The 17483-nt window shown below is 46.4% G+C and overlaps 1 protein-coding gene across 1 annotated transcript in view; it reads left to right on the top strand.

Moving 5' to 3' along the window:
* Positions 1-3502: 3502 nt before the first annotated feature.
* The window catches only part of LOC149435060 (ABC-type organic anion transporter ABCA8-like), a 56646-nt gene continuing 42665 nt past the window's right edge, over positions 3503-17483 (top strand). Inside the window, exons 1-8 of the mRNA XM_089663057.1 lie at positions 3503-3858; positions 7258-7374; positions 7928-8171; positions 8397-8555; positions 11716-11813; positions 14713-14939; positions 15303-15441; positions 15844-16029. Of these exons, the coding sequence (XP_089519183.1) occupies positions 7258-7374; positions 7928-8171; positions 8397-8555; positions 11716-11813; positions 14713-14939; positions 15303-15441; positions 15844-16029 (1170 nt within the window). The 5' untranslated portion in view covers positions 3503-3858. The remainder of the gene's footprint in view (positions 3859-7257; positions 7375-7927; positions 8172-8396; positions 8556-11715; positions 11814-14712; positions 14940-15302; positions 15442-15843; positions 16030-17483) is intronic.

A 17483-nucleotide genomic window follows, 5' to 3' on the forward strand; every position in this document is an offset into this window, starting at 1 on the left:
GGGGTTATGGCTCAGATGAGGGGTTGGGGCTCAAATTTGGAGTTAGGGCTCAGATTTGGGGTTAGGGCTCAGATGAGGGATTATGGCTCAGATTTGAGGTTAGGGCTCAGATTTTGGGTTAGGGCTCAGATTTTGGGTTAGGGCTCAGATGAGGGGTTAGGGCTCAGATTTGGGGTTCTGGTTTAGATGAGGGGTTAGGGCTCAGATTTGGGGTTCTGGCTCAGAAGAGGGGTTAGGGCTCAGATTTGGGGTTAGGGCTCAGATTTGGGGTTTTGGCTTAGATGAGGGGTTATGGCTCAGATTTGGGGTTCTGGCTCAGATGAGGGGTTAGGGCTTATATTTGGGGTTAGGGCTCAGATTTGGAGTTAGGGCTCAGATTTGGGGTTAGGGCTCAGATGAGGAGTTAGGGCTCAGATGAGGGTTTAGGGCTCAGATTTGGGATTATGGCTCAGATAAGGGTTTAGGGTTTAGATTTGGGGTTAGGGTTCAGATTTGGGGTTCTGGCTCACATGAGGGGTTAGGGCTCAGATGAGGGTTTATGGCTCAGATTTGGGGTTAGGGCTCAGATGAAGGGTTATGGCTCAGATTTGGGGTTAGGGCTCAGATTTGGGGTTAGGGCTCAGATGAGGGGTTAGGGCTCAGATGAGGGGTTAGGGCTCAGATTTGGGGTTAGGGCTCAGATTTGAGGTTAGGGCTCAGATTTGGGGTTAGGGCTCAGATGAGGGTTTAGGGCTCAGATTTGGGGTCCTGGCTGAGATGAGGGGTTAGGGCTCAGATGAGGGGTTATGGCTCAGATTTGGGGTTAGGGCTCAGATTAGGGGTTAGGGCTCAGATTAGGGTTTAGGGCTCAGATCTGGGGTTAGGGCTCAGATTTAGAGTTCTGGCTCAGATGAGGGGTTAGGGCTCAGATTTGGGGTTAGGGCTTAGATGAGGGTTTATGGCTCAGATGAGGGGTTAGGGTTCAGATTTGGGGTTATGGATCAGATTTGGGGTTATGGATCAGATTTGGGGTTATGGCTCAGCTGAGGGGTTATGGCTCAGATGAGGGGTTAGGGTTCAGATGAGGGGTTATGGCTCAGATTAGGGTTTAGGGCTCAGATTTGGGGTTCTGGCTCAGATGAGGGGTTAGGGCTCAGATGAGGGGTTAGGGCTCAGATTTGGGGTTCTGGCTCAGATGAGGGGTTAGGGCTCAGATTTGGGGTTAGGGCTCAGATTTAGGGTTAGGGTTCAGATTTGGGGTTAGCGCCCAAATTTGGGGTTAGGGCTCAGATTTGGGGTTAGGGTTCAGATTCGGGGTTAGGGCTCAGATTTGGGAGCAGTTTTTTGGGGCTGTGTGAGGTCGGACTTCATGTTTCTGCAAAGGAACCGGGCATCTCCGCCATCTGTGTGCAGTCAGCAGGAAAGCGCCATTTTGGGAGGTCATACAATTCTCTTTCTTTCCACCATGGAAGGACTATTATGTTCTGCCAGCAGGGAGTCTTCCTCTCACAATGATCACTGCTAGCAGCTATAAATGTCGGCAATGCTTACATGCAAAAAAAATCAAGCAGGCTGCTTGTACAAAAGTCGATCGATGGATCGACTTCAGTACAACTAGCCTGTCCAAAGATGGACTGAATCTTGGCCGGCTCAGCAGGACCAGTTCTGCTTAGTTCACCATCTAGACAGTCAGGATCCAGAGCCACAAAGAGGATACTGAGGGCAGTGTCAGAGGAGTCCCAGGTTACTAAGCATCTGGACCAGAATCACTGGGCGCACAGGACTGGTGAGTGGCCGCTAGTTGGTTTTACACTACTGCTGCTGGAGGGTGTTTAAAGTTACGATACTCATGTGCACCACCATAAAGATTGGGCCCCACCACGTAGTCAGCAGAAGGTTGAGAGCAAAGAGTTACTAACAATATTGTATTTTATCATAATGTTATTATACACCTTATTATTAAATTATTTTATTATTGTACACTTTATTTTATATAATAATAATATTTATCATAATATTATGTTCCCCTTTTATTATTATAAAACATTGTTATACACCTTATTATTTTATTATAAAGTTATTACAATTATTATTAGTAATCTTAAATTATTAGTATATATCAATATTATTGTGCACATTATTATTTTATTCAAATATTGTTATTATATTGTATCATATTATTATATATATAAAATGTATTTTTGTAAACAACCACTCTTCATCTCTTATGTAATAATTTCCTTTTTTTCCCGGAATAGTTTTCAATGAAACATGCCGTCCCCACGTTGGAGGGTCTGTCCATCGGAACGAGAGGTCATTGTTCTGACCCAACATTCTTCTGTATTCTGGAGGGGCCCGCAAGCACAGAAAAGGGCTCTTATTCCTGGCACAGACCCCTCCCCCTCTCCGGCACAATGCCTCCATTGAGTTCTTCATAAATGCCCTTCACTGGCAGGCTGCTGTCTCCTGGTATCAGTGGCTCCAATTCCTGATTGTAATTAGAGACATAATCCAATTGTCAGCTGGGTCACTGATCTGTACAGACATGGAGGAGGAAAGCTTCACTGGCCGCATGCTTCATCCAGGACAGGGACTCATTAAAGTGTAACTCCAACTCCAGAACTCGTTTTGGACAGAGCGGGGGAGGGTCATTATAAACATTTGGCGCATATGACAGCACCGAGGGGTAGACTGTAGAGTGATGTTGGGAAGTGCATTCTGGCCATTTAATGGGGTCACCATCTCATTCCTGGACTGAGGTGCCGGCTCAGAGATGACACAATCATGGAAATCTCTGGTGGGTGTGTTCACAAATGTGACTTTCTGCAAAGTTACAATGTACAGTCTGATCACTGGGGGAGGGGAGACTGAGGAAAGGCTTCCTCCTCCTTCTGCAAAGTTACAATGTACAGTCTGATCACTAGGGGTGGGGGAGACTGGGGAAAGGCTTCCTCCTCCTTCTACAAAGTTACAATGTACAGTCTGATCACTGGGGGAGGGGAGACTGAGGAAAGGCTTCCTCCTCCTTCTGCAAAGTTACAATGTACAGTCTGATCACTGGGGGAGGGGAGACTGCTCAATCTGCAGATCCGATCCATTCTGTGGGGATCGTCGGAGGTGGTGTCACCAAGTGTTATCGCACTGGGTGACACCAACTCTAGGGACGCCCCTGATTAGTTATATTGTTTTATTTACATAGTAACAAATTCTAAAAGGCCAAAATGATTATTTTTATGTTTCACAAATTCCTTTCAGTGTTATGAAGCTTCGGATCTCTTTTTCTCTGAGGTGGGGGGGGGGGGCAGCTTACACTGTTTTTATATCGTCTTTCCCTTTTGCAGAGAAATCCTTAGAAGAAAAATAATCTTTCGATGGAATAATGGATTTGAATACGACACTTGGAATCTTTCCTTCCATCCAATGTATATACATTGATGGAGGAAATGGGAAAGTTTTCATCTGGTAAATTGATCCGATTGGCCTCCTGGGGTCAGAAAAGAATTTCCCCCCCTTTCATGAATAGGAGGGGGTGGGAACAGGCGATGGCGGTTGTTTTCCTGACCGTAGAGCAAAGCTGCCAGAGACTGTTCCGGGATGAACATGATACAAATAATGAGTCTTTTTATTTTAGCCCTTTAAAAAAATTGGGCTAATTAAGTTCCAGTTTCTTATTCCCGGAGAGGCGTTGTGATTGGCGGTGAGCTGCGTTTATGAAAAAGGAATTGGAAGTCTGCAGAAATTGTTGGTGATTGGACAGTTCATACAAGGATTATCTTCAGATGAGAATCACGACCCTGTTGGGGACCCCAGGAGCCTCACATCAGCCACTGAGTGAACCAAGGAATTTTCTGCTCCGCCTTGTCCTCCACGGCTCGCAGGGTAAGTTGTAATCACCCAACTGAATTTCATAGATAAGAGCACCTGTCATTTTGACATCTCCCAAGGTTTTTGAGGAACTGCTTTACCAAGTCGAGCAGCAGCAGTGGTATAAATGTGCGTGTATACGTGGCTCAGACTTCCTCTAGCTGGGTGTACAAGAACTGATCCACTGTGGCCAATATATAAGAGAGAGAACAGTATTCTATGGAGATAAAGGGTTATTCCCACAGGTGCACCACCATCCAACCATGTCCTTAAGAAGTAAAAGCAGCCTCAGCTCGCTCCAGAAGAAGCCATGCCCCCAATGCACTGCGCCCAGGAGCTTAATCATGGAGGTACCTCTATATATAAGAGAGAGAACAGTATTCTATGGAGATAAAGGGTATTCCCACAGCTGCACCACCATCCAACCATGTCCTTCTAAGTAATAGCAGCCTCAGTTTGCTCCAGAAGAAGCCATGCCCCCAATGCACTTTGCCCGGGGGCTTAATCATGGAGGTACCTCTATATATAAGAGAGAGAACAGTATTCAGTGGAGATAAAGGGCTATTCCCACAGCTGCACCACCATCCAACCATGTCCTTCTAAGCAAAGCAGCCTCAGCTCGCTCCAGAAGAAGCCATGCCCCCAATGCACTTCACCCGGGGGCTTAATCATGAAGGTACCTCTATATATAAGAGAGAGAACAGTGTTCTATGGAGATAAAAGGATATTCCCACAGCTGCACTACCATCCAACCATGTCCTTCTAAGTAAAGCAGCCTCAGCTCGCTCCAGAAGAAGCCATGCCCCCAGTGCACTTCGCCCGGGGGCTTAATCATGAAGGTACCTCTATATATAAGAGAGAGAACAGTATTCTATGGGGATAAAAGGGTATTCCCACAGCTGCACCACCATCCAACCATGTCCTTCTAAGTAAAAGCAGCCTCAGCTTGCTCCAGAAGAAGCCATGCCCCCAATGCACTTTGCCCGGGGGCTTAATCATGAAGGTACCTCTATATATAAGAGAGAGAACAGTATTCTATGGGGATAAAAGGGTATTCCCACAGCTGCACCACCATCCAACCATGTCCTTCTAAGTAAAAGCAGCCTCAGCTCACTCCAGAAGAAGCCATGCCCCCAATGCACTTTGCCCAGGGGCTTAATCAAGGAGGTACCTCTATGACTAAGCCCCCCGGGGTGTTGGTGGCATGGCTTCTTCTGGAGCGAGCTGAGACTGCTTTTGCTTCATAAGGACATGGTTGGATGGTGGTGCAGCTGTGGGAATACCCTTTTATCTCCATAGTGTTTCATGAATCTAGTCCCAGCTGGCAACCATCTAGCGGCTTCCACCTCAATGGACTTGGGACGCCTGCGCTGGAGCCTCTAAGCTGCATTTAAGGTCATAGAGAACAGTGTTGTCTGATTGGTTGTTGACTGTAGAGATGAAGAAATTGCTTTTTAATCTAGCTAGGTATTACTTAAGAGATCAAATAATTGTATTTGCGCATACATCCTCAATATGCCTTCAATGCTAACTCCGCCCATTTTAGATTGGTGAAGAGTTAGCACTTCATCCAGGTATTTATTGCTGTCTGTGTCCTCACTAGGGAGATTTTTGGTGTTCCTTAAATGACCAGGAGAAAATGAAGGCCATAAAATTGGCTATGGCATATGGTAGGGAGTGCTTGGATTACAAGACTGGATGAATGGAATTAAAAATCTTTTAAAAGGTTGAACAGTTTACATGTATGTAGTTATTATTATAATTTATTATTATACAGGATTTATATGGCACCAACGGTTTGCTCAGCGCTTTACAAAATGAAGGCAGACATTACAGTTACCATACAATTTGGTACAAGAGGAAACAGAGGGCCCTGATCCTGAGAGCTTACAATCTAGGTGGAAGGGTAGAGTGATACAAAAGGTAATAGCTGTGGGGGGATGAGCTGATGGAGGAAATAAATGGCAGTTTACTAGGTAGAAGCAGGATAGGCTTCTTTAAAGAGAGAGGTTTTCAGGGATCATCTAAAGGTGGATAGATTAGGAGACAGCCAGACAGATTGGGGTAAGGAGCTCCATAGGATGGGAGAAGCTCGGGAGAAGTCCTGGAGGTGAGCATGGGAGGAGGTGACACAGAAACTAAAGAGCAGAAGGTCTTGGGAGGATCGAAGAGACCAGTTTGGTTGATATTTTCAGACCAGGTTGGTGATGTAGCTGGGGGCAGAGGTGTGGATGGCTTTGTAAGTTGTTGTTAGTATTTTGAATTTTATTCGTTGGGCGAGTGGAAGCCAGTGGAGGGATTGGCTGAGAGGGGTGGAGGACACTCAATGGTTGGTAAGGTGGATGAGCCTGGCAGCAGTATTCATGATGGACTGGAAGGGAGATAGCCTATGTAAAGGTAAGCCAATGAGGAGGGAGTTGCAGTAGTCGAGGCAAGAGATGACCAGGGAGTGAATGAGGAGCTTTGTGGTATCATTGGTTAAAAAGGGGCATGTTCTGGAGATGTTGTGGAGGTTGAGGCGGCATGATTTGGACAGGGATTGGATTTGGGCCTGAAAGGATACCCCTCGCACCCTGGCATGCAGGGATGGGTTGATAGTGGTGCTATTGATCTTGCCTGAGAAATCAGGGGAAGAGGCGCGTGGGGGAGGAGATATTATGAGCTCAGTTTTGGATAGATTGAGTTTTAGGAAGTGGTGTGACATCCAGTCTGATATGTCTGTTCAAGAAGCTTGTCTGGAAAGACATCTGGAAAATACTATAGGTATCTGATGAGTATTAATTAGAATTAAAATTCCCATAAGAGAATGTTGGGATGGGGAAAAGACTGCATGTCTGCAAGACCTGGCCAAGCTTGGAAACCAAGAACTGGCCCAGCTTAGTGACCTAGACCTGGTCAGCCCTGCTGACCAAGAAATGCTCTAGCTTGGTGAACAAGACTTGGCCCAGCCTGGTAACCGCGACCTGGCCTAGCCAGGTGATCAAGGTCTGGCCCAGCCAGGTGACCAATACCTGGTCAATCCTGATGATGAAGACCTGGCCTAGCCTGGTGACCAAGACCTGGCCCAGGATGGTGACCAAGACCTGGCCCAAGATGGTGACCAAGACCTGGCCCAAGGTGGCGACCAAGACCTGGCCCACCATGGTGACCAAGATCCATCCCAGCCTGGCAACCAAGACTTGGCCTAGACTGGTGACCATGATCCAGCCCAGCCTGGCAACCAAGACTGAGCTCAAGCTAGTGACTATGAACTAGCCTAGCCTGGAGACCAAAAACTAGCCTAGCATGGAGACAAATCATTTGGCAGAGATGGGTTCTCCAGAACACCGAGTTGGCATTTGTGGGCACCTTTAGATGCAAAATCCAGTGTGAAACCTCCTTTCTATTAGTAAGTATTGACTTCCTCTATTGCAGATGATTGGAGGGACACAGAGGGAGACACAGAGGGAGGCCAGTCTCATCCAGCAGACGTTGGCACTTCTGAGGAAGAACATTTTGGTACAAAGGAGGCGGCTGGGCTACCTCATACTGGTAAGAAAACAATATGAGTGATACTTGACAATGGGGTCTCAGAGGCCATTTCTTGTGTAAACATCCAAAAGCCCTGAGACTGTGGCTGGGTGCCTTCATCTTTGATGTAATGTCGCAGACTCCAAGCTGCCACTTAAGTGACACCCCATCGTATTCTAATCCACTTCTCTCCAGAATAAATACAGAATGGTATTAATTTGTGTTTTTTTTATATCAGTCTGGAGTTCAGCTTCAATAATTCAGAGAGCCAGTCCCATGTCCTCCAGAAGTATAGTACCTCCAGTTGTGTCCCTTATGTAACCCATCCCAGTTCTATCAATTTGATAAAAAAATTTTTTTACTGGATTTTCACTTTATCGTAATTTATCAGCTGAGTTTACCTAGGGTGACATTGCCAAAAGTCTCATTTCTCTGGTGGAAGAATTCCTGAAGTGCTGATGAACTGCAGATATGGAATTAGCAGAGGAGACACATCTGGCTGTATAAACTGTCTGTGATGTAAATGTGTTTCTTCCAATTGATGTTGGTGCTGACCCGGTACTTGGTTTTCCAGGAGTGGCTCCAGCATTTGCTGCTGGTCTTCTTGCTGTTCATCTTCACCATTAATTCACAGCATCTGAGGCCCACAGTCGAAATAACATACAGCCCGGCCCTGGTCCTAGGGCGTCTGGATCATTTAAGGAATCTCAACATTTTCTTTAACGTCTCAGTCTTCCCTTACCATGTTGGCTACTTCCCTAGCAGCCCTGCCATCAAGGACATAATGCAGCTGGTCAACAGAAGCGCCATCGTCCCAGGTAGGTTCTGCTGTTACCTGTAAGTTGAGCTGAAGGACAAAATCAGGCTGGCAGTTGGAGTTTTGTAAGCTGATGGGGAGGGAAAGGGTAGGTTTTAGGTGAGCTTGCAGGAAGTGAGAAAGTTCAGGATGGGTGCCATGATGTCAATGGAGGGGCAGGGGGCATGACTGGGGGCAGGGGTATTGGGTTGCAGAACCTTACAAGTTTCACATCTCCTACTTTCAGGAATATCGCTGGAGGAATATCAGAATGCCACCAAGGTTACAAGTCCAAAATCTGAATACCACCTTGGCTCCGTGGTCTTTTCTGACAATGAACTGAACTATTCGCTCAGGTTTGACAGAGAGCGCGTCACCAACCCGAACGACTACACAGCTATGAGAGGTGAGTCAGTGCATGTGATATCTGGTGGTATGGCCTGGAGTACAGCCAAGACTAATGCTTATATCTGGTGGTATGACCTGGAGCACAGCCATGGCTAATGCTTATATCTGGTGGTATGGCCTGGAGTACAGCCAAGGCTAATGCTTGTATCTGGCGGTATGGCCTGGAGCACAGCCAAGGCTAATGTTTGTATCTGGTGGTATGGCCTGGAGCACAGCCAAGGCTAATGCTTGTATCTGGTGGTATTATTATTATTATTATACAGTATTTATAAAGCGCCAATAGTTCGCTCAGCGCTGTACATTACAAAGGGGGACAGAACATGTGACAGAACAATACCAATACAATGCAAAACATGAGGGGATCGAGGGCCCTTCTCTTTCGAGCTTCCAATCTAGGAGGGAGGGGGTGGTGGCACAGGAGGAGATAGCTGTGGGGGATGGAGTGGTAGGAAGAGTGGAGGAGGTCGGCAAGTTAGCAGGGGGTGGGGTAGGCTTCCCTAAAGAGATGGGTTTTCAGGGTGCGCCTAAAGGAGAGGAGAGTAGGTGATAATCTGATGGGTTGGGGCAGGGAGTTCCAGAGGATGGGTGACACCCTGGAGAAGTCCTGGAGGCGGGCATGGGAGGAGGAGACCAGGGAACTAGAGAGAAGGAGGTCTTGTGAGGAGCGGAGTGTGCGTGCTGGGCGGTACTTGGATATTAGGTCAGTGATGTAGTTCGGGGCAGTATGGTGGACGGCTTTGTACGTCAGCGTTAGGATTTTGAATTTGATCCGTTGCGCAATCGGAAGCCAGTGGAGGGATTGGCAGAGGGGGGTGGCGGAGACAGAGCGGTTGGAAAGGTGAATGAGTCTGGCAGCCGTATTCAGGATGGACTGAAGCGGGGATAGCCAGCGGCGAGGCAGGCCAGTGAGGAGGGAGTTGCAGTAGTCGAGTCGTGATATGATGAGGGAGTGGATGAGCTGTTTAGTGGTTTCTGGGGTTAGGAACGTGCGGATTTTGGCGATGTTGCGGAGGTGAAGTCTGCACGAGTTTGTTAAAGATTGGACTTGGGGCTGGAAGGATAGGTTGGAGTCCAGAATGACACCCAGTACTCTGGCCTGCAGGGCGGGTTTGATGGTAGCGTTGTTGGATGTGACGGAGAAATCAATGGGGGGTGGTGTCCGGGCTGGGGGGAAGACAAGAAACTCGGTTTTGGAGAGGTTCAATTTAAGGAAGTGGAGCGACATCCAGTCTGATATGTCGCTCAGTAGGTGTGTGATTCGGGCTGAGACCAAGGGGGTGAGGTGGGGGGTTGAGAGATAGATTTGTGTGTCGTCGGCATAGAGGTGGTAGTTGAAGCCGTGAGAGTGTATGAGTTGGCCAAGGGAGGAGGTATAGATGGAGAAGAGAAGGGGCCCGAGGACAGAGCCTTGAGGGACCCCAACAGAGAGGGGGAGTGAGGGGGAGGTGGTAGCACTATAGGTAACGCTGAAGGAGCGTTGTGACAGGTAGGATGAGAGCCAGGAGAGAGCAGAATCTCTGAGGCCGAGGGTGGTATGGCCTGGAGCACAGCCAAGGCTAATGCTTGTATCTGGTGGTATGGCTTGGAGCACAGCTATTGCTAATGCTTATATCTGGTGGTATGACCTGGAGCACAGCCATGACTAATGTTTATATCTGGTGGTATAGCCTGGGGCACAGCCATGGCTAATGCTTATATCTGTTGGTATAGCCAAGGCTAATGCTAATACCTGGTGGTATGGCCTGGAGCACAGCCATGGCTAATGCTTATATCTGTTGGTATAGCCAAGGCTAATGCTTATATCTGGTGGTATGGCCTGGAGCACAGTCAAGGCTAATGCTTATATCTGGTGGTATGCCCTGGAGCACAGCCATGGCTAATGCTTATATCTGTTGGTATGCCCTGGAGCACAGTCATGGCTAATGCTTATATCTGGGGGTATGGCCTGGAGCACAGCCATGGCTAATGCTTATATCTGTTGGTATAGCCAAGGCTAATGCTTATATCTGGTGGTATGGCCTGGAGCACAGCCAAGGCTAATGCTTATATCTGGCGGTATGGCCTGGAGCACAGCCAAGGGTAATGCTTATATCTGGTGGTATGGCCTGGAGCACAGCCATGACTAATGCTTATATCTGGTGGTATGGCCTGGAGCACAGCCAAGGCTAATGCTTATATCTGGTGGTATGGCCTGAAGCACAGCCAGGGCTAATGCTTATATCTGGTGGTATGGCCTGGAGCACAGCCAAGACTAATGCTTATATCTGGTGGTATGGCCCAGAGCACAGCCAGGGCTAATGCTTATATCTGGTGGTATGGCCCAGAGCACAGCCAGGGCTATAGCTTCTAATATATCTCCAGCTGGGGGTGGGGCCAAAGTTAATATTTACAATAGCTCCAAGCCGGGGGTGGGGGGCCAAGACACAGCCAGTGCAAGTTCATTTAACAGCTCTCCTGTCAGTCTAAAAAATGGCACATTGTATATTTTGGACACACCTTCCAAGTACCCCAACAATTGTACCAACCTTTAGGGAATCCTTGTTGGTCTTCCTGTTCTGTCTGCTTGTTCAGAAGAAGTTTACTTTTGTATCGTTACTCCTTTTTGAAATGACATCATTCTGCAGTTTTGACCCTGACTTCTTCCACTATGGCTCACTCTATCAGGATAGCTACCACACCCCAGCTCAGCTGCTTCATTCAGAGCTCAATAGCTGAAGACCAGCGCTCTGGCTGGGATGTTCTGTCCCTGATGCAATTAATCCATACTAAGAAACGTCGGCCACTTGGTATGCTCTCCGATGCAAATCTCTCTTTTCTACATATCAAAAGACACAGTGTGTAAACCTTTAACGCGTTTCGGCTACAACAGCCTTCCTCGTAGCATAGCTGTTGTAGCTCATACTCATTAGCAGTCTACACGCTGTGTCTTTTGATTTGTAGCTAGTAAAGAATTGCAACGGAGAGCATACCAAGTGGCCGGCTTTTCTTATTATTGATTTTTTAACCCTTTGGGGATTTTTTTATTTTGTTTTTATATAAATGCCTGGGAGAAAACCTAAAAAAAAGAGAGAGGAGAAAAGGTTTCAGAATTCAGCTAACCAATGAGATTTGAATTAATAACTGTGTCTCTTCTTTCTTTCTCCGGTATATTCCTCCAGGTGACTGTCACAGTCTATTCTTTACCTGTTTCTCACTGCAGTACTGGGTTTCGGGGTTCCTGTCTCTACAAGCCACCATTGACTCTGCCATTGTGGAGGTAAGCTACATAAACTTTACAGGGTGGACAATTATGCTATGAATAGTATGAGGACCATGGTTGAATATGAGTGGATACTGAGATCTGTTCATAGGTATAGGTTCAGGACCCCCTCAGTAGCACATGGGGGCCATGTTTAATTGTGATTGGACATTGAGATTTATGCATGTATATGGGATAAGGGCCCTTGTGACGATCGCGGCGTCAGACCCCAGCCTTTCTCACCAAACTCGTGACTGAAGGACTAGCCAGTCTAAAACCACTCTGTCACGTGCATAACAATGCCATGCCCAGCTGCACCGTGCACAAAGATTTTCCAGCTAATGGACCACAAGCTGTGTACTTGCAGCCTGGCAGCGATTGTTACTGGGTCAGGTTAATTACGCAATTAACCTTTCACACTGCCACCACCTCCTTTTTGTACAGAGAAGGAGGATACTCGCCAATATTATCAATAACACTATGATGGTTGGATAATCGTCCGTATACCACTGTCACCGCAGGCAGGGATATATAGAGGTTTAAACACACACAGTAACGCTCTTCAGAGGCAGGGATTCTTAGTTTGCATTAAAGAGCTTTAGAAACAGTTCAACACTTTCAGAAAGTAAGATTTATTACTAAAAGGTCAAAAGGGTGCAATAAAAATATTTACAGAAAAAGATGTAGCCAATATATATTTATAAATATATAGAGATCAATAACACAGCAAAGAGATAACAGAAAGAAATTTAGAGAGATAAAGTACTTGCCAAAAGCCTTGGTTTAAGCAGCTTTCAAGTGACAGAGCAAAAAGGCCGTCTCCCAAAGTTGGTTCCGATGTTACAAGGGAGAATCTTCAACTTCAACTCAGCTTAGTTTAAGTTAACTAAACATAGCAGCCTTTTTCTAGGAACTCAGCAGGGTGTCTCCTTACAGCAGAGAACCAATCGCCTTATTTGGGGAAGGGTGTTGGGGCAGAGACCCAAGCTAGAACCAAAAACCCTCACAGTTGATGTCCTGGTTGATAACTTACTCTCGGTGCATTTAGCAGCCTTGCCACTAGTAGATTAATATGCAGACGCATCTGCTGAAGGTCTAGATATGAAATGTGACACACCTGCTGGGACGGTTAAGGAGATATCATTTTCTGCTCTCCTATAGATGTCAGCTAGGCGGTGTAATATATCAGCCGGCTTGAATTAAAGTGGCCGATCTGATATTATGCCTGGTTTTTATGTAAGTCTTTCATATTCCAAAATATGTAATCATAGGGGAAAATGGATGTTGAATGTGATGTCTGGTTTATGACTATCTGGAATGTCTTTGAGCTCAGTGAAGGACTTGGTTTATAGCTTTACGATCCTTTTCCAGCAAGAGTCTCGCAGACATACGGGGGCCAGGCTAATTGGGGTTTATAGCCCTGGAGCTCTCCCACTGAGCCTGATTGCCGGTGACCTCTGCATCATACAGACTACGTCACTCAACAAAGAGGGAAGGAGGATGAGGGAAGCTGATTTGGGAGTAGAAAATTATAGAAGATTGAGGCCTTTGCCAAAATGGAGGTTCACATCCATCTCTGTGTGCGCGTTTGCTGCAGCCCTCTCAGGGGTACATCTGGACTATGTTTACGTGTGATTGGATGCTGAGATCTGTACGTGGGTATAGGATCAAGACCCTCTCATGGGAACATGAGGGTCATAGTTGATTGTGGCTAGATATTGAGATCTGTATGTATATGGGTTTGAGACCCTTTAAGGTGGCACACAGGGACCGTGGTTGACTATGGCATTGAGATCTCTACATAGGTACAGGACCAGGACCCTCTCTAAGGAGTACATGGGGGCATGTTTGATTGTGACCGGACATTGAGATTTATGCATGTGTATGGGATTAGAACCCCCTATGAGAGGCACACAGGGGCCATGGATGATTGTGGCTGGATGATGAGATCTGTACATGTGTATGGATTTAGGACCCTTACCGATGGCACACAGAGGCCATGGTTGACTGTCACTGGACATTGAAATCCTTACATGAGTCTGGGATCAGGACAGCCTCAGGGGGAAAAGGGGGCCATGGTTGACTGTCACTGGATGTCGAGACCTATACATAAGTCTGGGATTAGGACCTTCTCAGGGGCACACAGGGGTCATGGCTGACTGTCACTGAACATTGAGACCTATACATGAGTCTGGGATCAGGACCCTCTCAGGTGCACACAGGAGCCATGGTTGACTGTCACTGAATATTGAGATCTACATGTGGGTGTGGGACCAGGATGGTCTCAGGGGTGCATGGGGGCCATAGTTGACTGTCACTGGACGTTGAGATCTATACATGACACTGAGATCAGGATCCACTCAGAAGAACATGGGGGCAATGGCTGATTGTGATCAGATATTATGACCTATACATGTATATGGGATCACACAAGGGCACACAGGGGGCATCGTGACTGTCACTGGAAATTGAGATCTGTACCTGAGTCTGAGCCCAGGATGGTCTCAGGGGTGTACAGAGGCCATGGTTGACTGTCATTGGACATTGAGATCTATACATGAGTCTGGGATCAGGACCCTATCAGAGACACACAGGGGCCATGATTGACTGTGACTGGATGGACGTTGAGATCTATACATGAGTGTAGGATCAGAACCTTCTCAGAGGCACACAAAGAGCTTTTTTTCAATGCATGTAAAATCCAGTGATGAGTTCACTTTAAAGCCGGTCTCCAGGCAGATATAAAACTTCCAGAAAATGCAGATATTTATTAACTGAAAAATTTTTTACATGCAGCTATTGAATACCTAAAATGTACCTATTGCCAGCAACTTAAAACAGCTCCCGTATTTGCATTTCAATGGTATTTTTAAGCTTTTTACCAGGAGTTTAGCCTAAAAAATTAAATATTTTGCAGCACGTCACAAAGAAAGCCATATGGGAGTCTATGGGGACCATGACGGTGGTGAAGATGAAATCGGCCAGTTATGGGGACCATACAACTCTGCAAATGGTCTTCTACACGTTTCTGATGAGCGTGTGTTTCGTCTCACTGTCGTATCTCATGGCTCTGCACATCACCCAGGAGAGGAGGAGAACCAGAGAGCTGATGAGGATGATGGGAGTGAAGGATCTGGCGTTTTGGTGAGTGGCGCCAGTCAACCCAATTACACCCATTGTAGAAATGTTATGGCGCTGTATGCTGGACGCAGAAGGTGTCCTGGTGTCTTCACCTCCTTGGAGGAAAGTGCCCCTTTGAAATAGTTACGGGCTAAGTTCTTCCAGTAAATGCCTATTTGTAAAGAACCATCATTGCATACTGCCAAATCAAGTTTTTTGAGAACCCGTCCTGGACACACCTCTGTTGTCTTCTTCTGTAGTCCATGGTGCCCTATAGCACTGTGGGATAGGGGACCACAAAAGGACCTGGTGTTTCACCTGCCTATGTGGCTGGAATTCTTTTCTCTTGCAAGACCTCTAATACTGTGATACAATCTTGTATTTCAGGTTATCTTGGGGGTTGTTGTACTCTGTCAGTGCCATTATCATCTCCGTCCTAGTCACTCTGGTCGCCACCACTTATGTGTTTGTGGAAAGTTCCTTCGGAGTTATTTTTCTACTCTTCTGTCTCTATGGCATTGCAACGGTAGGTCTGACCGATCTGTTTTTAGAAATTAACTCTCAATTATTCCTGAAATTCCAAGTGTTTCCTAATGGTTCCTTACCATGGGGGTGTGTGTGGGGATGAATATGAAAATGTTGTAAGAGGTGGAGGTTTCCATGTAAAGTGGACCCGTCAGTACCTTTAAGGACATGATTGTATCATCTCTGAGCTGGCATCTTAGTCCAGGAATAGATGGTGGTGACACTGGATGATGCCTGAACAAAGATGGCGCCATTCTTCTATAGAGAAAAGTCGATGAAGGCATTGTCAGAGGGAGTACAGTGATCTCTGTGAGAGGTAATAATACACAGGTGACAGGTCCACTTTAACCTTTTATTGAAATGAAACAAATCTCAATGAGTAATCTTCTACCCTTTCCCCCAGGTCTTCTTTAACTGCATGCTGAGCGCCCTCCTCAGGAAGCACCGCCTCACAGCGATTCTGGGATTTTTCATCACTCTCTTCCTGTCTGCGTTGGGCATACTACCACTCTTGAAAGCCATACCCATACCTCTGGAAGTTTTCCTGAGCATTTTCCACCCCTTCTCCTTTGCTGTTGGGATCACGGCGGTAAATAACTGTTTATAATTCATTATTCTAGAACAGCAGTGCCAAGTGTTCTATGGTCATCATCATCAACCAATCAGAAAGCAGCTTATATTGATTGCCTATGTCTACTTCCTAGATTCATGAAATGACCACGTAAATAATGACACAGAGATATGTGTAAGTGATCTCTCCAAACAGTTGCAGGTCACTCTTTGGTGGTTTCCACAGTGCAGATGACAGAGCCACTCCCCTTCCCAGAATCATAATTGGCCGTCTTAGCTCTCAAATGAGAGATGGAATGTAATTGTGGAAGCAGAGTAAAGGCTGAGCTCTGTCAAGGGAGGACATCCAGCTGTGTAGAGGACAGAGGACCCTACAGATTGCTGGAGGAACTCTTGAATGATGAAGTAGTAAGGTTGCCAAACTTTGTTGTATAATAATATCTGTTGATACTTCATCCATCAAATGCTTCCAAAGACATACCCGACAACATTCGCCTTTGCATCTGCTCATTTGTGATCTCACAGACACAAGTCATTAAATATTACAGATCCACATGACCACCCATCATCATCACCTGGGCTTCCCAAACATGAAATGTCACCAGAAGAGCCCAACCTGACTGTTCAGCTTATGGATGGGTGTTGGGTGGTTTTCAGCCCCTGAAATGAAAATTGATGTCTTCTAACTTCCAGATGATGGACTGAAATTATCTGAACTGTTAGTAGAACTTTTGTATACTGCCTACGGCCACTTATAGTCTTTGCGCTTACAAGTGGTACAAGTGTTTGCTTCTTAGTGTATGAGTTTCCATGGTAGAGCTCTAAGGGCTGTGTAAGGTTCAAGACCATATCTAAAATCAACCAATGTCACTTGTTAGACCACCTTTCTCAGGCTTTTTAACTTGAAGGAATTGTTGAAAAAATGTTCTGGTCTCAGAGAACCCCAGCTTAGAGTTAGTAGAGGTACAGGTAGATGATGGTCATTGGGAAGAAGTTCCCATTACATTGGTGGTTGGTGGGAATAATGTATTTTACATTGGTGGTCAGTGGAAAGAATGTTCCTTACATTGATGGTGGGACAAATGTCTCTTACATTGGTGGTCAGTGGGAAGAATGTCCCTTACATTGGTGATCAGTGGGAAGAATGCTCCTTACATTGGGGGTCAGTGGGAAGAATGTCCCTTACATTGGTGGTCAGTGGGAAGAATGCTCCTTACATTGGTGGTCAGTGGGAGGACTGTCCCTTACATTGGCGGTCAGTGGGAAGAATGTCCCTTACATTGGGGGGTCAGTGGGAAGAATGTCCCTTACATTGGAGGTCAGTGGGAAGAATGTCCCTTACACTGGAGGTCAGTGGGAAGAATGTCCCTTACATTGGTGATCAGTGGGAAGAATGTCCCTTACATTGGTGGTCAGTGGGAAGAATGTCCCTTACATTGGGGGTTAGTGGGAAGAATGTCCCTTACATTGGAG

Source organism: Staurois parvus, unplaced genomic scaffold (assembly GCF_062004578.1).
Source record: "Staurois parvus isolate SC_StPar_1 unplaced genomic scaffold, SC_StPar_1.0 ptg001618l, whole genome shotgun sequence".
Classification (NCBI taxonomy): Eukaryota; Metazoa; Chordata; class Amphibia; order Anura; family Ranidae; genus Staurois; species Staurois parvus.